This window comes from Equus quagga, chromosome 15, assembly GCF_021613505.1.
Source record: "Equus quagga isolate Etosha38 chromosome 15, UCLA_HA_Equagga_1.0, whole genome shotgun sequence".
Taxonomy (NCBI): domain Eukaryota; kingdom Metazoa; phylum Chordata; class Mammalia; order Perissodactyla; family Equidae; genus Equus; species Equus quagga.
This window is the reverse complement of record NC_060281.1, coordinates 84,819,898-84,840,444: the sequence shown is the minus strand read 5'-3', so window position 1 is coordinate 84,840,444 and position 20,547 is coordinate 84,819,898. Positions and strand designations below refer to the sequence as shown.

General features: G+C 54.9%; 1 protein-coding gene across 4 annotated transcripts in view; it reads left to right on the top strand.

The window, feature by feature from the left end:
• Window positions 1-20,547, top strand: part of TTC28 (tetratricopeptide repeat domain 28) — a 604,528-nt gene that overhangs the window by 560,042 nt on the left and 23,939 nt on the right. For all 4 annotated transcript variants that reach the window (XM_046640182.1, XM_046640181.1, XM_046640184.1 and 1 more), the window contains one exon: window positions 11,332-11,476. In XM_046640182.1, the coding sequence (XP_046496138.1) occupies window positions 11,332-11,476 (145 nt within the window). The remainder of the gene's footprint in view (window positions 1-11,331; window positions 11,477-20,547) is intronic.

Genomic DNA, 20,547 nt, shown 5'->3' with positions numbered 1-20,547 from the left:
ATGGTGTTCTCTTGATCTCTGTGTTCCTGGGTCTGGGCGGATCTCTGTGAGGAGACACACAGTAGGGGGAGGAACCCTTGGGCTCCGGGCCCAGACAGACCTGGATTTGAAAACTAGCTCTACCTTTTATTAGTGGGTGGCCTTGAGCCTTTTATTTTTTCATCTGGAAAATGGGGGTAATAATGCCCACTGATACGGTTGTTATGAGGATGCAATAAACATGATGATGGATAGGTCGACCCTGCTGTGTCGTAAGTGGTTTCTCTCCCCATCTTGGGTCTGAGGTTTCTGTGGCGCCAAAGGCCTTTTACCGGGGGAGGAATCAACCACTTTTTGAGTCAAATCTCCACCCTGAAACCTGATTGGATAGCTCAGTGCTTCCTCCCCTTACAACCTCTCGCTGGCTACCAGACAGCAGAAAGGCTGAATAAATGCAGAATGATGACCCAACTGGATATCAGGTACAGCCACAGCTCTGGCCTTGAGTGTCAAGGCTCCATACTCAGCTTCTGGCTGGGTTCCTGCTAGCCCTGTCCTCCGCTCTTTGGTGAAGGCCCTGTCGCTCTCCTGCTGGCCCCAACAAAAGGGCTAAGTGTTCTCCCCAGCTCTGACCTGGGCCAGTCCTCCAATCCGTATTCCTCTCACGTGGCAATTCTGGGCAGGGGCTTTCCCTGCCAACAGCTGCTCCACAGCTGGGTCCAGTCACTGGGCCTTGAGCAGGAGCCCTTGGCCTGGTGTCCCATCGGTAGGCACAGCCACCAGCCCTCCTCAGGGCTCCCTGTCTGTCCCCATGTGCTGCCTCGAGGCACCCACCAGGTCAGCAGACCCACTGGGCACTGGCACACATGCTCTCTCCAGGCAGCACAAATACAAGTGAGATGCAGCTGTGAAATTAAGAACTCTCCTCAGAAGTCACTTTCAAATCAGGTCCATCAGGTAGTGACAAGTTCAAAATGCAAAAAGATTCCCCACAGGCTGCCTCTAAGTATCAAGCTTACCATATATTTTAAGGCACAATTTAATTTATGAATAATAGTTTCTTTACCATTTGTTTATTTGTTCCCTTTCTTGTTCCAGAACTTAAAACAGTTTACCAAACCATACAAATGACACCAGACCATATAAAAAAATAAATAAATGGATGAGAAAAGCAAGATAGAGGGAAAATAAAGGTAGAAGAGAGGGAGTGAAGTTTACATAGAAAACATGTGTCATCAAGCACAGCTAGAGACGGCTGGGGTTGGACTCTTGAGTTTTCCTAGCAGCCGAACAGAGAGGTCAGCCCAGCTGTCTGCCTGGACCAGGCCCTGACCCAGACCTGCTGGCTCAGAATCTACTTACGACGAAGTCCCAGGGGCTTCATGGGGGAGTCACGCTGAAGAAGCGCTGTCCCACCTTTCCTTAAGGGGCCCTGAGCCGGGGGTCCCCCCGGGGCCTGTTCCTCCTGCATCCCCCATAGTCCTAATGCCAACTCCCCCCGCAGTGAGCTCACACCCCAAATGCAGTTTGCTGCCAAGGCCTGCCAGGCCAACCCTGTAACATTTCTAGCCTCCTTCCCTCTGTCTATTCCCATTGCCAAGATCGTTCTTGAGACTCACTCTCCTCCTGAAATCACCATTCAACATGATCCTAGGAGCAGGTCACAAGGTCACCAATGCTTAGTGAGGTTACTGCCCAAGTCTCCCAACTTGTTGATGCAGAACTGGGCTTGGCCCCCTGCCAGCTGAGACTGTCACCTGTGCTGCTCTTGTTACTACCCACCTGGTCAGCAGGCCGCTGGCTTTGCCGCCCAGCTCTGGCTGGAGCACAGTTCTGATTGCTCACTCTCTTGCTTGGGGTCCCAGGGGTTCTCAGTGGAACGGCAGAGCCTGGCATTTGAGTCCTAACAGTCTGGCATCCTTCCTGCCTGTCATTTCCTTCTCCCCTTACCCTCTGTCCTGACCCAAAGAGACCATGGAGCTGCCCTCTCCCGCCTCAGAGCCTTGGCTTGGGCACAGCCAAAGGCCAAAGAGGGTTTCCCCTGAGGTGCATCTCAAACAGCCTCTTTCATGAATCTGTCTTGGATCCCCTAACGAGGAATAGTCTTCCCCTTCTCAGAATCCCCTGGCACTTTATCTGTCCGATAAGGAGCCACCACCTTTTGCCTGGAGTTTTAGCTATGTACGTCCCAAGGCCAGATCCTCTCTGATTTCTCCCTGTATCTCCCAAGGTGCCTCGCCCTGCGCTTCGTGTTAAGTAGGTGCAGGTACTTGCTCATTTAAGGAGGGAAGGAGGGAAGGCGAGAGGACGGGAGGAAAGTGGATTGGTTGGTCAAGATTGAGACAGACATTACATAACATCAACAGTGGTGATGCCATGGTGATGACAGTGGTGACCATCTGCTGATTACTTCCTCAGAACCCAGCACCGAGCTAAGTGCTTTGTTATCTTAGTCAGTCCCTACAACAGCCACGAGGGGTGCTATTGCAACCCCTTTTTAAAGGTAAGGACACTGAGGCTCAGAGAGGTTAAATTAGTTGCCCAAGGTCAGACAGCTAGTAAGTGACAGAGCCAGCATTAGGATCCAGATCTGTCAGTCTCCAGAGACAGTGTTCTAGCCCCCCCAGATCCACACCCATCTAACACCCCTGCCAAATGATCACTCAGACTTTGCTTGAACTCCTCCAGTGACAGGGAGCTCACTACCTTATGAGGCAGTGCATTCTGCCTTTGGACAACACCTACTAATACAGCTCTGGAGGTTCTTTATGGGCCGGTGAGTGAGATTCCACGGGTTTGTTCGGGTGGTGGAGACAGGCTTGGACCCACAATTTTCCTATGGGTGCAAAGCCCTTTGGAAAGGTTTTGCTGTATTGATGGGCATGCATCAGCTGGGCAGGCCATCACACACGGGGTCATCTTTGCTTCTCTCCATCCCTGAGCCAGTGATAAATGAACAGGTACCTGCATCTAATTGATGAGCCTGTCTCCCAGTGACTGCCCAGCTCGGACCCTCTGTCCTGACCCCAAATGGGTCAGCAAGGCTGGCCTAGGCATCAGGTTTTTCCAAGGTAACCATCTCCAGGCTTGGCCGTGAAGCCTCATGCACACTGCAGCAAAGAGCAGATAGCCACATCAAAGTGCCCTCAGTAGGCAGAGGTCATGGCTCCTGTGGGAGAGAGGGCCCAGGCCTTCTTGGAGGACGCGTGTGCCACAGCCTTTGACCTAGGCCGTGAACCTGCCCACAACCCGACATTCCTGGGAGAGCCCAAGAGCGAGGAGAGAGGAACCACATGCAGCCCCAGACTCATCCCTGGGCTTGAGAGGAGCCCGCAGCGCTGGAGGAGCAGGGCTCCCCGCCTGAGCCCACCCAGCCTTGTGGCTCTTCTCCTGAGGAGGGAGCCAGACCCAGGGAGCCAGGCACTCTGTAATTAAGGAGGTGAGCAGGCAGAAAGTCCCGGCAGCATGTTGAATAAGTGCTTAAAAGGCAGCATTTGACAGCCTTCATCTCCCAGAGGGGACAACCCTTCGTGTGAGGATGTTCATGGCAGAAAGTCACTGAATGGTGTCACAGTCCTTTTTAAAATTGAATTGAGGCATCTCTGGCTACTTGAATATAATGGATTTGCCAATTAATTTTTCTCTTGGCACCTTAAAACCCAGGTACTTGTTCAAATCTCAGGATGGCTGCTCTCCCTCAGAAGACCAGTTCAGAGCTCAGAGCGCCAGAGGGGACTTTGCAGCATCCTGGTCAGGGCTCGGGGCGGGGAGGAAGGAAGCAGGTGGTTTCACAGGCAGCTGATCCCAGTGCAGCAGGAGCTCCGTGCACCGTCTGCCAGGTGCTCCCCAAAGCAATCCTGCCTGCTGCGGGGCAGGAAGCCCCCAACGAGAGGCGGAGGGGCTCTCAGCCCTCGGAGGAGCAGAGGCGGGACTTCCCCCAGGCCCAGGACAGCCAGCCCGGCTCGCCCCTGCCGCTGTGAGCGCAGACGGGAGGCCACCCCACCTGGCCAATGGAAAGTGAAGATGTGTGATAAGACGTCCTCAGAAGGGAGGAGCCACGGGCCTGAGCAGAGGAGCAAATTCATACCAAGAGTGAGCTCAGCGCCACCGGGAAGCGGCCTGCTTCCTCCTCCCCGCCCCTGCTCAACCCTGACCTGGAGGCAGGGTCCTGCTTGCCAAGGGCCCTGGAAACTGGTGCTCTGTGCCATGTCCGCCATCCTGGGGGAGTGCACACCCTCCAGACGAGGGTTCAGGGCCTGAGGTCATGACAGCACTAGGCCTCAGACTCTCCAGAAAACAGGCCCCCCAGGCTGCAGACTCCTGTTGCCCGGCTGCACAGAGGAGCAGGGCCCTGGCCCTGACCTCTTGGCCTTAACCTGCCGTCTCTGTTTACTCACCTCTCACAGTGGAGGGACTGAGGGTGTGAGATGAGACCTGCCTTGCAGGGGGATTCCAGGGATCACAGCCCAGACATGGCCCACCCCAGAAGATAACCCAGATTGGTCAGTTTCCTCCTCCCCTCCCTTCCATGGATCCTAAAAGACGTCACGGCCAGATGTGCCCTGAGGTGAGTGTTCCTGGCTCAGCTTACTCCACAGCCCTGCGTCTAGACAGTCAGATGGGGGAGGCCCCAAGTGCCTGGTGGGGATGGAGAGCAGAAGATAGGACATGGAGAGGTGGAGACGTGGGAAAGGAGAAGACGCTCCAAGGTGGCCTTGCCCTCCCACCTGCCTTCAAGCTTCAGGCCACATATGCGCACCCTTGCAGAGCCTCTCAGGCCTTGCTTGGTCCTCATGAGATTGTCAGCTCTAGGAGGACAAGGACCAAATCTCCCTGTTCACTGATGTCCCCCCACAGTGGTCCTGGGCCAGCCGCCTGGGAGGCACGCATTGCTTGAGGGAGTGAACCCTGACAAATCCTTGGCGCCTGCCTCTGGGTCAGAATGCACATAGGGGAAGCTGCAGCCCACCTGTTTTTAGGGAGCTCTGGTCCCTCATGATTTTTGGGGTTGTACCAAGCTCTAGGTCGCTGGTTCCTCCCTCCATGCCACAGAGATGGGGATAGAATCTCAGGGTCAGACCGGCTCCAACCCTCCCTGGAGTCTTCAGGCTGGCACAAGGGCCCTTCCTTAGTCTCATTTGAAGGGAGCCAAGCCCCTGCTCCCTTGTTTCCTCCTGCTCGTTTCACTCTCCATCTTTGAGTGTGAAAGCCTGAGACACCAGTGTGTGTGTATTGAGGGGGGCTCTTACTACGCCCTGCTGTCTGCACGGTGACCTAACGCCCCTCCTTAAACATCAGTGTGTGTGAGCCCGAGAGTCTGAGCATACGGGTCTTCTGCAGGCCCATCCCAGTTATAAATCCCCCTGCCTGGAGAATAGATCTCTTCATCCCCGAAGGTGATTCATGAGCAGCGAGTGCTGCTCAGGCCGCCTGGTGTTTGTCATCATTGCAGAGACATAAACTACAGCCCAATGCCTCTGCCCTCCTTGGTAGTGCTTCACATATCATCTCATAGCTCTGTACTCTGTCCTTGCAGGGCCAGGCAGCTTTCCCCTTGCCTGCCAGCCTCCCCTCTCCCTGAATAAGCGCTCGCTCGCTCTCCTTGTTCTGCCACCACGCAACGGCCACGCATTGGAGAAAACAAATATTTCTCCAGAAGCAGATTAATGAATGCAATCTGAAGAATGAGCTAATAAAGACGGTGTGGTATGAGAAAATCCTCTCTCCATGAGCCAGGCTGTCAATTAGCCCAACGGGGGTCCCTGGCAGTAGACAGACAGGCCTGGAGGAAAGCGAGCCAGTGCCACCTGCTGGAGCTGTGCAGTGGTGCATCTGTGAATCCTAGGAGCCCAGCCCTCCTTCACTGCTCCCACAAAGCAGACGCCGCCTTCTGCCAGCTCCACCTTTGCTGACCCAGCAGCGAGGAGGGCAGGGGTAGGTGCAAGTCTGCAGGTTGTTCAGTGTGTCCCCAAGGCTGGGACAGCACGGCAAAACCCCTCCGGGCCAGGTGGGAGGCCTGGCCCCTGCCCTGCCTGGTGCCCAGGACAGGTCTCTTGCCCTCTCTGAACCTCCGTTCCTTATCTGTAAAGGAAGACCAACCCCACCTTATAGACTCCTGAGAGGGTGATGTGGATGTGGCAGGCCTGGCAGGTGCCCAAATGGGTAGCGCAGCCCTTCCTGTGGCTCACGTTCCTGCCACATAGGAAGCGTTTCCACTCCTGTCAAAGCCCCCATTCTGATAAGTGGAAAACACCATTCTCCCGTCTTGGAGTCCAGATTGCTGAGGCAGAGAGAAGTCAGCCAGGCTGAAAGGCCCTGCAGAAATCAAAGCGGTACAGTAAGCGAGGTCCACCACTGAGGACCCCTGCCCCGCTCCAGGGCCATTCTTCCACAGCGCAATGGATGCACTAGGCCATCGTGACAGTGCCAGGAAGGAGGCAGATGTGCCTGCAAGGAGGACAGCAGGGAGCAGATCGGCCCACACACCCATTCACACCTGTCAACCACTGCCGGCCAGGAACTTAGAGCCCAGGGGACCTGCTGCCACTCGGCTGTGACTCTGAGATCCTGACGACAGGGGTGTGCATCAGTGGTGCCGGCTCTCCTGGGCAGATTACGGCACCTGAAGGCCGCACTCACACCCAGCGCTCGCGCAGGGCAAGCACAAGGAGGGCTGCGGGGCTTTGGGTGCTATGCTGGTGTCCTGTCAGTCAGCAGAGGGGTTAAAAGAGCCTCTGCAGTTTTGATGGCTTCCCAGATTGAGTAGATTTTTAATTTTTTAAACTAGAAGAGACCTACAAGGACTTTAGTACCACCTCTTCTTTTTACTCTTTTACAAGGAGAAGAGGGGAGTGGAAAAGCGACATGAGTCACTTGCCAGAGTCACACAGCCCATGGGTGACGGAGGCAGCCTGGCGGTCCTGTTGTTAGTCGTCTGTCACCGTTCCCAGGCCCAGGGCTAAGGAGCTGGGCGCTTGGCTGTTTTGTATTACTGACTGCGTCTTCATGCAGATCTCGGGGCAGACCTGCCCCAGTACAACAGCTGCAGTAGGTCACTGCAAATGTTGTAAAGCAGAAGCAGCACGCCAGAGGGAGCTCCTTGACTGCAGTCGCTCAAGGCGGCTGTGGCACCTGATTATGGTAGAGGTGAGGAAAACGCTGGCCCAGCGGGGGCTGTGTCCTGCCTCCGGCTCCCAGGCCGAGACCCTCCCCGCACCTGCACCTCAGGAGGCCTCCCGCCTCTTGGCTTTGTTTTCCTGCGCTCTGATTCTCTGCCCCTGGGCCTGCTGCCCCTGGGACAGCTCTCAGTGGGGACCAGCACAGACTGCTGCCGTTGAGGCAGAATGAGGCGCCCGGGCTGCCACTGTGCAGAAGCTGGACTGCAGCTCCCGCCTGAGGAGCTGCTGCAGAAGAGGTCAGCGCGGGGCAGAGAGGCAGGCCAGGGAAGCCACTGCCTCGGGGCTCGGGGTGGCACGCACCAAAGGCCTCCCACTCAGGGAAAAAAAAGTCTTGAATGGATTTATTTTGACCTCAAATGACGGTTTCAAGTTGGTTGTTTCTTTGCTTTTTGTTTTTTTAGTCACCGTGTATTTTCTGGGCTTTTGTTTTCACTTTGAAAAGGCTATCTCTAGGGATAGGTGCTCTCCATTACATAGAAGCACAGACCAGAGGGGGCTCTCAGGGGCTTCCTGCCTGACCAGTGCAAGAAGCTGCATGGCCAGGGCCAGTGCACCCACCCAGGCTGCACCGGCTGGGGTCAGTGCCCAGGAGCTATTGCCCCAGAGACCGTTCATCTATGACCTGCCAGGCCTCGAGAGAGACCAGGGTAGGAGGCTGAGAGCCAGTGTGAATGTGGCATCGAGGGGCAGAAGTCAGCAAGCACAGATGGGGCACAAGTTGGGTTGACAGCCTGAGAGAGAACAGGACAATGTCAGATGCCACAGGCAGGGTGCTTGGCCAAGGCTCGTACACGGGGCCTCCACTGGCAGGTTTGTGTGCCCTGGGGTGCCCTGCCCACCCTGCCAGGGCCTGGTTCTTGAATCTGCACTGCCTGGAAACATACAGATGCCTAGAGAGGGTGTGTGAGGAACCTCTGCAGAGTAAATAGGTGCCTTGATCGCTGCGTGTCTACCAGCTCTGGCCAAAGACGTCTGACTGGTTTCTCAACTGAAGCCAGGGCCGAAGGTGGGGTGTCACGTGGCCTGATCGAGGCTGCTCTGCAAAGCCCAGCCCTGGAGACCAGTGGGAGATTTCTCAGGGAGGGGTGTCCACAGCCTTCCTCTGATCATCCCTAGGAAGGAATTAGGCTAGGGGGAGGGGCTTCCTGTTCAGGCAAGCCTGGTAAGTTTAAGGAGGTGGGCTGGCCGGCCCTACAGGCCTCACCTCCTCCCCACAGCATAACCCCGGGGCCCCAGGCCCACCTAGACCACTTACCCTCCAGCCTGCAGCCCTGACCCTCCGTCCACTTGCCCCCTACACTCACTGTCCCAAGCACCCCAGTCTCTGTTCCCAATGTCTGTGACTTCCCCTACATAGTTCTCTTGGCTTAGAATGGTCTTCTCCACTTTATCCACAGTCAGGCTAACTCCAGATTGTCCCTCGTGCCCACATCAGGTGGTCCTCTCCCAGAAAGCCCTCCCTTGGCTCTACCTGACCAGCAGTTAGTCAGGGTCTCGTGCCTTGGTATTTCCTCACTGCCTTGCACAGGGACCCACGGCCTGGCCCCTCTGTGGACCTGCGTGCCTGGCATGTGGGTAGTGATGCATGTGGAATGCGTTAGCCTTCTTGGGCCCTGTAGATGCCTCTGGCACTTCATGGGGTTCAATAAAAAGACACCACTGCCATCTGCGCTTGCGCCCTGGAATCCTCAGCCTGTCGCCCACCCTCCTGTCCAGGCCTCTGTATCACTTTCCCATCAGCTAAGACTCCCAACACCTTTCAGGTTCTGCATGCTTTGCAGCTGTCCTCTCCAATCCTGACACTCCTTGCCTGTGGGCAGCGTTTCCCCTTTTTGCAGATGCAGAAAGTGAGTCCCAGAAGGGGAGTGACCTGCCCCAGGCTGGGATTCACGCCCAGCAGCTCTCTCTACTGCACACCTCCCCACCTCCCTCCAGACATTTTCCTCTTTTGAACTGCCCTTCCCTAGCACTTCCTTGCCATGCCACTTCCAGAAACCCTGGAGCAGCTCACACTGCCCACCGGGTGCCCTGCCCAGGCCTCCAGGGCCTGTTCAGCCTGACGGCCTGTGCCCTCAGACTACCCTCACCAGGGAGAGGTCAGATGGGCCACGTGTGTGGTTCTAATTTTTTGGAATAAGCAGCATGCTTTGGGCCAGCTGGAAGGGCCCCCTGTGCAGCTTGGATCATGCAGGTCTCCTTGTTCCCCAGAGGGGAGCTCGTGGGGATGCTCTTTCCCCGGGAGCTTTTTCCTTCAGAGCCTTGGGGTTTGTGGAATGCCCCCATCAGTCACCATTTAGACCTGCAGTCACAGCATTGTCTGGGGACATGGCACTCCCGCTGGGCCTCTGCGGCTGGATTAATCAGTCTCAGGTGTCTCAAATTGGGTTTCAAACCCACAATGCAGGCGGACACAGATCTAGGGAGTGAAATGAGAGGTGCACAGGGAGAGGGCACTGAGCGGTCCTGCTGCCACCCCATCCTGCTGTCTTGATGGCAGCATGGGCTCTCTAGGCCATGACCCCTGCCTGCACACACACAGGCGCGGGTGTAGGAACGTACAGCACCATGAGAGTCACAGCACGTCACGCCAGAGCGCCTCCTCTGGAGAGCAGTTTGGTACTCTCCTGCAGGGGAGCTGCTCTCCGTGGGTGCTCTGTGGAATTAAGTGGGCCTCTGAATGTCACTCCAGGGTTATCTGTGCTTCACTGACTCTGACGGCAAAGACGCCGCAGCCCCAGTGCCTGTAATTACGTGTTTCCTGAGTGAACAAGGTGAGGAGCGGGTGTGAGCAGGCTCACAGACCCTCCAAGTCCTCTGCTCCTCCTCTTTTTGCTGGGAGCAGGCTGAGGGGCCCAGGATGCTCACAGCTTGGCTTGGCACGGCCCTAGAATTTAGGTCAAGTGGGACATTGCTGAGAACACCAGGAAAGGTGGGGGAGGGCAGGAGGTGGAAGTCTATACCTGGAAAACACAAAGGAGTCTTTCAAATCGTTTCTTTTGGGGATCACGGATCCTCGCCTGGCCCAGGAGGGAAAGCCGCCTTCTGGTTTTTTCTTAGGTAACAAACAAGGAGCTGCCACTGCCAACAGCCCAGAGTGCTCACCGAAGCTGGGCAGTGTGTCCAGTGTGAGACCTGGTCTCTGCCCTTCAGGGCTCTTGATTACATAGCAGAAGCTCCCAAACTGGCACAATGTTAAATCAAGGTGAAGAGACCACTGGCTGTGCAACAGTCACGTGGAGAATGTCACCAGAGGCTGTGCTGAGGCCACAGCAGCCAGGCAGAGGGGCATGACCCGAGAGAGGAGTGGGAGCAGCCTGGTCCCTGCATCCGAAGTGGGTTTGTTCCCCCGCCTGTTGCTACCTCTGCTCACCTGTGCAGTTTGTCCTCTGTGGGTCCCCAGGGCCTGGCAGGTGGCCAGTGCTTCAGAAACCTAAATTAGGAAATTCTAAATTAATGAATGAATCAGTGAGTGTTCTCATCCTATATTGAGAGTGTGAAACTTGGAGCCACTGGGGGTGAAAATATCATCCTTGCTAATAAAACTGCCTGGGAACATTGAAACCTAGATTAAAAAGCAAAACAGAAGCCTGCAGCGACTCGGGCTGACCCACTCGGCAGGGCCTGCCAGGTCAGCGCTCCCCAGTCCCCGCCTGATGGGGGCCAGGGCCTTCAGGGCCTTGTGCCGTGCTGGGGCTCAGCTGGGTGCCCAGTGGCTGACCTGAGCCCAGGTTCGGGCCAACATGCTTCTTGTCTTGTCCGTGGTCCCGCCCTGTAGGGTAATGGGCCTTGAGGCCCTCTCCTCCCTGTCAGCTTGGTGGCCGCTGCTGATTCTAATGGTCCTCACGTTTGCCTGCACACAGCCGCTCCACACAAGGATGTAATTAAATCCTTTGAACAGCTCTTTGGGACATTTGATTATGCAGAAAAACTCCATAGAAATGTAAGCTGTTGTGTGCAGCTGGTTTACCCTGCGGTTTCTGTCAGTGCTCACTGTTCTGTGAAAATCACCTGAAAGGGAGGAGGAGGGGGCGAAGCCGGGAGGGAGGCCGGGCCAGGCCCTGCTGTGCAGCCTCCGACCTGCCTTTTCCAGGAACTGGAGCACTCTGGGATGAGCAGCGAGTCCCCGCCTGCCCCATGTGTGCCCTGGTTAATCCCTCGGCCCTTTTCCCCCCAGGAGCTGCCAGAGCATGACGAGCTTGGTCAGCAACACCATGTCGCCAATCAAGGATGGGACCTCCTCTCTTCCCAGGAGGCAGAGCTCGTTCGCCAGGCCCCCGCTCCGTGCTCTGTACGACCTGCTCATAGCACCCATGGAAGGGGTAAGTGCCTCCAGGGCCAAGAGGCTTCTGGGTGTCAGTACGCATCATTTACTGCTCAGTGCCCACATGGAGGTTTTCCAGAACGTGAGTCCTCTCTCTAGCTTCTCAGTCAGCATTTGGAAGTTAAAGGAGGCGTGCATTCTTGGTTGGCTGCTGGTTAGTGGACGAGGCCCTGAGTCTCAAGTCGGTAGATCGGGGTTCAAGGCCTAGCTCTGCTCCTTACTAGTGGGATAAATTTGCCTCGGCTACCTCAGGTACAAAGTGAAATGCTACTCCCTTCCCAGCTTGCACATCACACACTGAGAGGCTCTGGGAGGCGCAGGGCTGTGCAAGTCTCAGCAGTTGTCAGTAGGAACCAGACCGTCAGCATAGGCCTCCAGCAGACACCACACACCAGCTGGCTTTGCCGCACCCTGCTGGGAAGCTTCCCTGCCTCTCCACCTCTCCTTCGAAAGTCTTGCCTGAGCGACTTCAAGCAGGGCTGTGCTTCCTGATGAGAACAGATCCCGTGGCCTCTGCCATTGTCAGGAGTCACTGACTGCATCACAGAGTCCGACTTCAAAGACACCCTTGTACTTGTGATTTCTCGAGAAGGTTGAGAGCGGCCGCCAACAGGTTTTTGTGGCCTTGGTGTTTGCACATAATTTTCCAGTCCAGACACTGCTCTCTGGCTGGGTGGGGAATGCCGAAGGGCTCGGGGATCTTCGTGAATCTGAGTGGTGAGTCCATCAGCTGCCTTTATATACGACTGTGTATCAGTGAGCTCTGGCTGCTGTAATCCCGTGGGCTGGGTGGCTTAAACCATAGACATTTCTCTCTCTCGGTTCTGGGGGCTGGACGTCCTGGATCAGGGCGCCAGCATGGTCAGCTTCTTGGTGAGGGCCCTCTTCCTAGCTTGCAGACACCTTCTCACTGTGTCCTCACATGGCAGAGAAAGGGAGAGAGAGAGCAAGCTCTGATCTCTTCCTTTTCTTCAAAGGGCACTAATCCCATCATGGGGGTCCTGCCCTCATGGCCTCATCTGAACTGAATTCTCTCTTAAAAGCCCCACCTTCAAATACCATCACGTGGAGGGTTAGGGCTTCAACATAGGAATCTGGGGAGATACGAGTATTCAGTCCATGACACACCACCAGGAAAGCCCAGGGTACCTGCAGGAAATGGAGGTTGTGCTTCTGGGAGATGGGGCCCTCCGGCGGGGAGGGCTGTGATTGACAGGCCCCGGAGCAGGCGGCACGCCGTCTCAGCCAGCCTGTGTACCTCATGGTAGCTGCCCGCGGCCAGGTGGGAGATTTGTCTCTCAGATGTTGTAGCAGCTCTTTCTTTGGCTTCAGCCCACTGGCAGGGGTGAAGCACATCCTCGGGAAACCACACCTTGACAGTGATTCCTTCGTCCCCAGGAAAGGCCTGTGATTTCCCTGCCTGGCCTTCCAAGGATGTGTCTCAGCTTGCCTGGTGTTTTTCAGAGGGCTGCACTGCCTGCCAGTGCCCTCTGGACTTCCCTCACTCGGGGAGATGCGGGGGGGAGCACAGAGCCTTTCCCATGTAAGGGAGCCTGCAGGCTGAACCTGCACCTGGCACTGCCCGTTCCTGGCTGGGTGACCTTGACCAAGCTGCTTCCTTCTCCTCCTTGAGTACCTGGGTCCTCAGTGGAAAATGAGGATGATGCCACCAAGCGTGTCGGGGTAGAGCAGGGAGGGATGAGATGAATGTGAAAAGCACGCAGGGCAGTGGCAGCAGCGAGTGCACACCTGGTGAGCGGTGGCTGCTGTGCCCAGATACCTGCCACCACCCCGCTGAGCCTTCCCTTGCCCAGGCCTCCGGTCCTGTCAGCACAGAGGCCCAGCCTCTCCTTCCCTGCCATGCGCTCAGCCGTCCCCTCCTTCTCAGGATTGTTATGCTCTCGGCGTCCTCCTTTTAATGAGGACCGAGACTGCAGAGAGCACTCCAGCTCGGAGCGTCTCAGATGCCGTAATAACGCAGCCTGGTTTACATGCCGAATCTCAGGCAAGAAATACACACCTAAACCCTTAGGCTGATTTTTCAAGTTTTCTTTGCTGCCATCACCCATCATGCAGTCTCTTTCAGTGACTCACCACCAGCCCCTGCTCTTGCCCTGAGCTCTGCATTTCACAGTGATCCTCTGGCTCCTCTGAAGGCTATTTGGACCCTCCATTCTTCCACTCATTTGGGCCTCCTGACTCCCTTTGCATTTCCCTCTTTTGCATTCAGATCCCAGATTACTTGCTCCATGAGTGTCACATTGGCTGGTGGAAAGGTGGGGAGGGAGTGGAGAGCCGAAGGCAAAGATGGAGACTGGCTGTGACCCCAGTGTGGCATTCGGAGGCTCAGGTCATCAGGAGCCGGCAAGCTCCTCTCCTCTCTCTGGCTCAGCTCCAGTGTCCCCTCCTCTTTGAATTCTTCCTTGCCCTCTTCTCCCCACTGCCCTGCCCCTTCATGCCCCTCCCTGCTGCCGGGCCCCGTGTGTCCCTGGCGTCTTTCGTGGCGCCCGATCCTTGACTGAGCTCAAGACTTACCTCTTGGCGTGCGTCTTGTTCTCTCCCTTGCTGCCCACCTCACACTCCCGGGGGCAGGGCAGTTCCTTATCCGTATGTCCCTACCACCTGACACAGGGTTTGGAACATGTTGGCACTCAGTAGAGTTTATGGCATGGTACGTGGTCCAAAGCTGCATTTTCTTTTTGAGTCTAGTTTGGCATAGAAAGCAGAAGACTCAAGGCAGAAAGCAGCTAATGGATTTTCTGCAGCCCCTTTTGTGTGGCACCTGGGAACTTTCTGAGAGGTTTTGAAGCAGAAGGAAGGGGCTGGGCACACTCTTGAGCAGCACTGAATCTGGCGAGCAACTCCCCCTCACCTCCCGATCCTGCCAGCCAGCATGGTGCCAGGTTTCTGGCTTCTTTCGGGGTAGGATCACGAGGCCAGCCGACATGCCCGCAGAGGACCCACGCCTCAGCATTGTTTCCCTGGCTGATGCTGCCCCACTGGCTGGGAGGAGGCTGTGTCATCAGGCAGAAATCCTCTAGGTGGAGAGCAGTGCAAAGAGGAAGCTGGGAGCAGGGAGAGGCGGCCCCCCACTCCATCTGTAGGAGTGTTTCTACCTAGAAGAGAAGCTGCTTCAGCACCACTCATCACCCTTAAAGGGGATTCTATGAGTTTATAAAAGCTGAACTGTGTCTTTTTTAGACAGTTTTTCTCCCTGAGGTCTTTCCCCTGTGATTTAAAGAATAAAAATATACCAATGGGATTAGTGGTAGCTCGTGTCTGGACATCTGTGTTCCTCTAGGCGTGCTAGGAAGGGCAAGATTTATGGACTCGAGCCTTAGACGAGATGGAACAGTGATTGAAATCATGCCTTTGTAAAGTTAACTAAGGAATGGAAAAGCCCTGCCGCAGACATGTGACGGTGTCCTGAAGGCTGCAGTGTCCCGTCTGCCTTCAGAAGCTCCACTGTATGAACTCACGTAGCAGCCCCGTGCACTCACCTTCAGGGGTGGTCTAATCTCAAAGTGAGGCACTTAGTTCGAAAGCATATCCTTAGTTCCTGATGTTTAAAACTGTTCTCTTTATGATGGAGGTGTTTGAACACAGTGAAGGAGTTTGGCTGCCTAAATGAGATGCAGAGTGAAACCTTCCAAAGGCCATTAAAGCAACAGATCAGAGCAAGAGCTTTTCCTTGGCTAACCAAGGTGATCCGCTGGGTTTCAGTAAAAACACTTATCTGAAAAAGTGGCATCTAATCAGGAGTCCCTTCCATCCCGTTTCACCTGTTCGTTCAACGAGTGTTTATCGGCATGTGCTCGGCACGCGCTGTCCTGGGCCCGGAGGCGGAGGCTGAGAAGCAGGCAGCAGCCCGCGACTGCTGCTCACGCGTGTGCCCAGGTGGAGCAGACGGCTGCCTGGTGGAGGAGGCGGCCTGGACCATCCTCCCACTTCCCAAGGCAAGCACAGCTTGCTCCAGAGGCCACTGGAGGGCGACACAGCACTGTCAGCCCTCTGCCAGCGCTGTCAGCTGCCAGACAGAGCCAGACCCTTCTCCACATTTCCAATGAAAATACAAATCCAAACCCAAAGTCCAAGATTATGAATCACTGACACTTCAAGACTAAAACGATTAGCCTCTTCACATGGGGCTTATAATTATTTGAACAACTGCCTTTGTTTAGCCGCAGTCCTGTTGCTAAGGGACTAGGTCAGACAATATGAAAAGTGGAACAGAATAATATTTTACCGTAGGCTCGCACCAGCATTTGATTTAATTTGGCTTAAGGGAAACACTGTCATGGCTCTTTCCTGGAACCACGCTGTCCTTTGCTGTCAGGATGGGGCAAGCATGTCCAGTTCTCTTTGAGGAAGACCCACTTACATCTGCACATGAGCCATCATCAAACATTAAATCAAGTCCTGTCTGATACCCAAAGGAGAAAATGTCACGAGAGAAAAGTTGCCAGTATTCAGTGTGAAAGGGGAGGGGACCCTGTTTGTGTCCCTGGCATTTGCTTTTAACCAAATTTGAGTGAAGGATAGTAACCTAAGCCTCTGAGCCTGGCCTGCCCTGCTTGTGGTGAAAGATGGATCCTGGGCCTGTCTCGTCCTCGCAGTGGGCACACACACAACCACGCGCCAGCAGTGGTGTCCTGGGGCCGCCCCCGCTGCGCCGAGGGCCTGCAGGGCTGCTGTGGCGAGGCCGCCCGTCCTCTCAGGCCCTGCTCCACTCCCTTGGCTTGCAGCCGGCTTTCAGCCAAAGCCAGGAACCAGGTTTCGAGCGTGAAATTCCCTGGGCTTTGGTCAAACCACTGTTTAAAGGTCCAGATTTGGGGACTTTCAGGATCCTTGGAGTTTGGACTCATTCTAGTTATAGTCTCTGTCATCCTTTTCATTATTTCCATTAATGTAAATGTCCTGTTTCCTATATTTACAGTCTTAAAAACCAAGGTTGTAGGGCATGTAGGGCAGGTGGCAACAGTGAATGACTTTGATCAGAAAGAAAAGGACCCCTTGTCCACCTCCACTCTTGATTAATGAAGCTGCCTGTCTAAGTGGAGTTACCTGTTTCAGGACCCTAGAAACTTAGTAAAACTTGCTGTTCGTGTCGTTAGGTTGGTCAGCGGGCGCTCCAGAAATTCGCCCAGACCCATCATGTAAGGACGTGAGCCCGGGGCCTGGCTCTGCCCAGACCTTGGCCGCGAGGAGCCTGGCTTTGGCTGTCATCACCGTAGTTACTGCTCTGAGGGAAAAGGACGCTTGGCAAATCAAGCAGCATGATAAACCAGCTCACCCCAGAACCGCTGCCCCAGGAGCTGAGACAGCCTCCAGGTGCCTGTTTTCTCAGTAGATCGGAGGGTTTGGAGATAGCCAGCAACGTTTGTCCACAGAAGCAATCAGACCCACACTCCAGAATGTGGAGCAGAGGAGGAGGCCCTTGAGACTGCATGCTCAGGGCTGGCAGCCCCGCCGCCAGGCTGGCTAATTGATTTCTGATTGAGACATCTGTAGTAATATTCAAATGAGGACAGACGTCAGCCAAGGACAGCAAGCATTTCCACAACTGATTAGGAGAAGGAAAAATTGAGGCAATTACTGGCAAGCTGTCTGTATCACTGAAACCGATGGTGAGAACACCCTGGCTAATCCGTGAGTTCCCACGAGGTGAGTGGTGTTCTCACCTGGATCAGTGCTGTTGAGTGAGAGTCATCTGGGTCCTGGCTCTATTCTAGCTGATGTTCCACAGCAGCCATCTCAGCCCTACCCCGGGCAGGTTCAGGGTAAGAGGAGGCACTCTTGCCGTTGAGGGCGTGTGGGCTCGTTTCTACCAGCTCAGCCAAGAGAGCGAGGGCCCCCACCGCACAGAGCCCTGCAGCGTGAGCAGACCCGTGACTGATTCGGCTGAGGTTGGACCTGGGGCTAAGGCAGGCCCCTCTGGCTCTTGCTGACCGTTGGTCATGTTTCTCCAGCACCTGAGTTCCTTACCCGTCCCCTGCTTAGGTCCTTCTGGCCAGCCAGTGGTTTATTTGGTTGGCCAAAGCATACAGTTGAGCAGCTTGATTTACTTTTGCATTTCTGGTTGGAATACAGTGTCTACAATCTTGGTAGATTTTAGTCATGGTTTGAGGGTTATTTCCAACAGGTATGTGATATTTGCTGAAACTGTATAACCTACCCATCATACCAAGATTTCTCAGAAGCATCACAGAAAAGATTCCTTTACCTTAAAAAGTTCTGTTTGATCAATTCACTCAATCAAAAATGTGTGTCAGGGGCCGGCCCAGTGGCGCAGCGGTTAAGGTCACACGTTCCAATTCTCGCCGGCCCGGGGTTCGCCGGTTCAGATCCCAGGTGCGGAGATGGCACCACTTGGCAAAAGCCATGCTGTGGCAGATGTCCCACGTATAAAGTAGAGGAAGATGGGCATGGATGTTAGCTCAAGGCCAGTCTTCCTCAGCGAAAAGAAGAGGATTGGTAGTAGTTGGGGCTAATCTTCCACAAAAAAAAAAAAAAAAAAAAAATGTGTGTCAGGGAAAAAAACCGAACCCTGTACACAGTTATGGAGTATCCAGATTCCTAGCAGTTTTTTACTTCTGGAATCTTTGTTGTAGACAGTAAAATCCATCTCATCCCAAATCTAATCAGCCCAAAAGCTCACAGACCCACGAGTTTTCTCTCTCTCCCATGGTGAGCGGGCATGTTTATTCCTCTGGCCTGTGATACTGTGAAACTCTGAGAGACCACCTTCGTCCTCCCAGGAAAATGAAACCCCACACGAGGAGGGTGCAGGCTGATCCTCTGAACCCTGGTGATGTGCAGGGAGCACATGCCTCTTAAGCCAGAAGTCAGGACACATGCAGCATCACATTTGATACCGGTGCCTTCTGAACAGCTCAGGACCCCTGGTCCCCATGAGGAGATCCAGGAGAGCCCCTCTGACCAAAATGGTGATCACACCAGATCTCGGCACCCAAGCCCGTGTCCGGATCTGCGGGCTTGCCTGGGAGAGCCGCACACCCAGAAATTTGACTTTAGAGTAACTGCTTGGTGGTGGATTTTACAGGTGTCAGGTGTCATGGACACTCAGTAAATAGCTGTGGATGATGTCATGATGGTGACATGAGGATGAGAAGGTTGGTGGTGACATCGGTCTCACTTAGTCCCTGGGCTAAAATCTGGAGCTGGATGCTCCAGAGAAGTCATTTATGTTTTAGCCACACGAATGTTTATAAACACCAGAGGGAAGGGGTATGAGGTATACTGGAAAAATGATGGAGGAGAAAAGAATAGTGTAAATAATAGGGCCCGTGTTCAGCTTATCTCGAGCACCTGAAGACAGTTGTGAATTTACATGTGACCAGTATATGCCAGTACCCTCTGGGTGCCAGGCACAGTGCCCCACACACTCCCGCAGCTGGCTTTGCCTGCAGGCCTGTGAGGTAATGGAACTGAGCACTGTCCTGTGGGTTTGGAAACTGAGGTGCAGCGAGGTGACTGTCTTGTCGCCGTGCTCAGAACCACCACCCCACACCCAACCCTCACCAAGCACCCCACGATCTAGCAATTCCAGGTCACCAAGTCCTTCCGACACAGCAGGATGACCCAGACCCCAAGGCAAAGGGCTCTCCCTGGAATGTGCCTTCCCTTCCTGGTCACTGGACAAAGCTCTCCATCCTTTCAAGCCCAACTAGACAGAGTCTGGGTCTGATCACACAGTAGGTTAACCAGGGGAAGTTGAAGATCAAGACTTATTCCCCGTGGTAAAGGAGTAACTCTAAGATAGAAGGCAATTCTGTGTGGTTCTCTTGGGCTGAGGGGGCATACCCAAGAAAGGACAAATACTGGAGAAGGTGGGGTCCAGCCCCCTGGAGAGCAGTGACATTCACTGGTTTGGCCAGGCCAGAGCTGGTCCAGAGTTGCGGGACAGCATCAGACCCCCTCCAGTGCGGGTGGGAGGCCAGGCGATGAGCTGTGAGGGCAGGGGGATGGGAGGCCAGGCACCTGTGGGCTGCACGGGCCTGGTTTCTGTGCAGAGTGGGCTCTGGGAAGGTTCTCGCTAGGTCGAGATTGCAAGGTCACAGAGGGACCCCTGGGCTCCCCTGGATGTCCTCACACACACTGCAGACCTAGGAAGGCAGGAGGGCTCCTGCCCCCCGCAGTGCCCCTCAGCGCCCCCACTGAGGAAGCTCAGCACCGTGCTCACATGACAGAACCGGCTGCAGGATTCCAGCCCATTGCCAGAGCAGGTGGTGACTGGGCTTCGGGAGCTGAGAGGCTAGAAACTGATAACAGTCGCCCGGAGCCACCTCCAGGGTGCCCACCGCCCACGCCATCTAAAGAATGACTCTCTCAGCCACGGGCACCACTGGGCTTTAGCCACTTCCGCTGCCTGCTGGGGCGCCGGTCTCTGCCCACTCCATCCCCGGGCCTGGCCCGCAGTGAGCACTCCAGTGTCTTTGTGGCCTGGACTCACCCTGGGACGGGCGGGGCGGGTGCAGTGGCGAGTGTGAAGGGTGCCCCTGGGGGAAGAGGCAGGCTTTGGCATACCTGGCCTCCTTGTCTTGTTCTCCTTCAAGGATCCATTTCTAGAAACGGTAGAGGTCAGGAGGTCCGAGTCTGTGCTGGAGTTGTTTGGACTCTCTTAGTTGCAGGTGTCAGGCTGATGACTGAGCCCTTTATCTTTCAAACCCAGGACCTAAGGAGCCAGCAAATACCCTTTCTAGACTGACACTCGGAGGCGCAGAGCAGAGTTCCCTTGAATCATCCTCTCTTTTCATCTAACAGATGATGTGTAATTTGGATAGAGACAGCACTTTATTTTCTGTTTCCAAGTTCACATTGGATTATAGCTAATCTTTCAGTACAAGGGCAATGCTTGCATATCCTGGAGGCAGAATTCAGAAGACACTTTCCAGGACATCTTTTCCAGCATGTTCAGTCAGTTTTCCCAGTGCCTTTTCCCTGGAGCTGTCAGTCTGCCAAGTGACCTGGCTGCTCACAAGCCGGTCTGCTGTCACCCGCCTCCTTCCACGCCACCCACACAGGGGTCCTATTCGGGGCCAGCTCAGT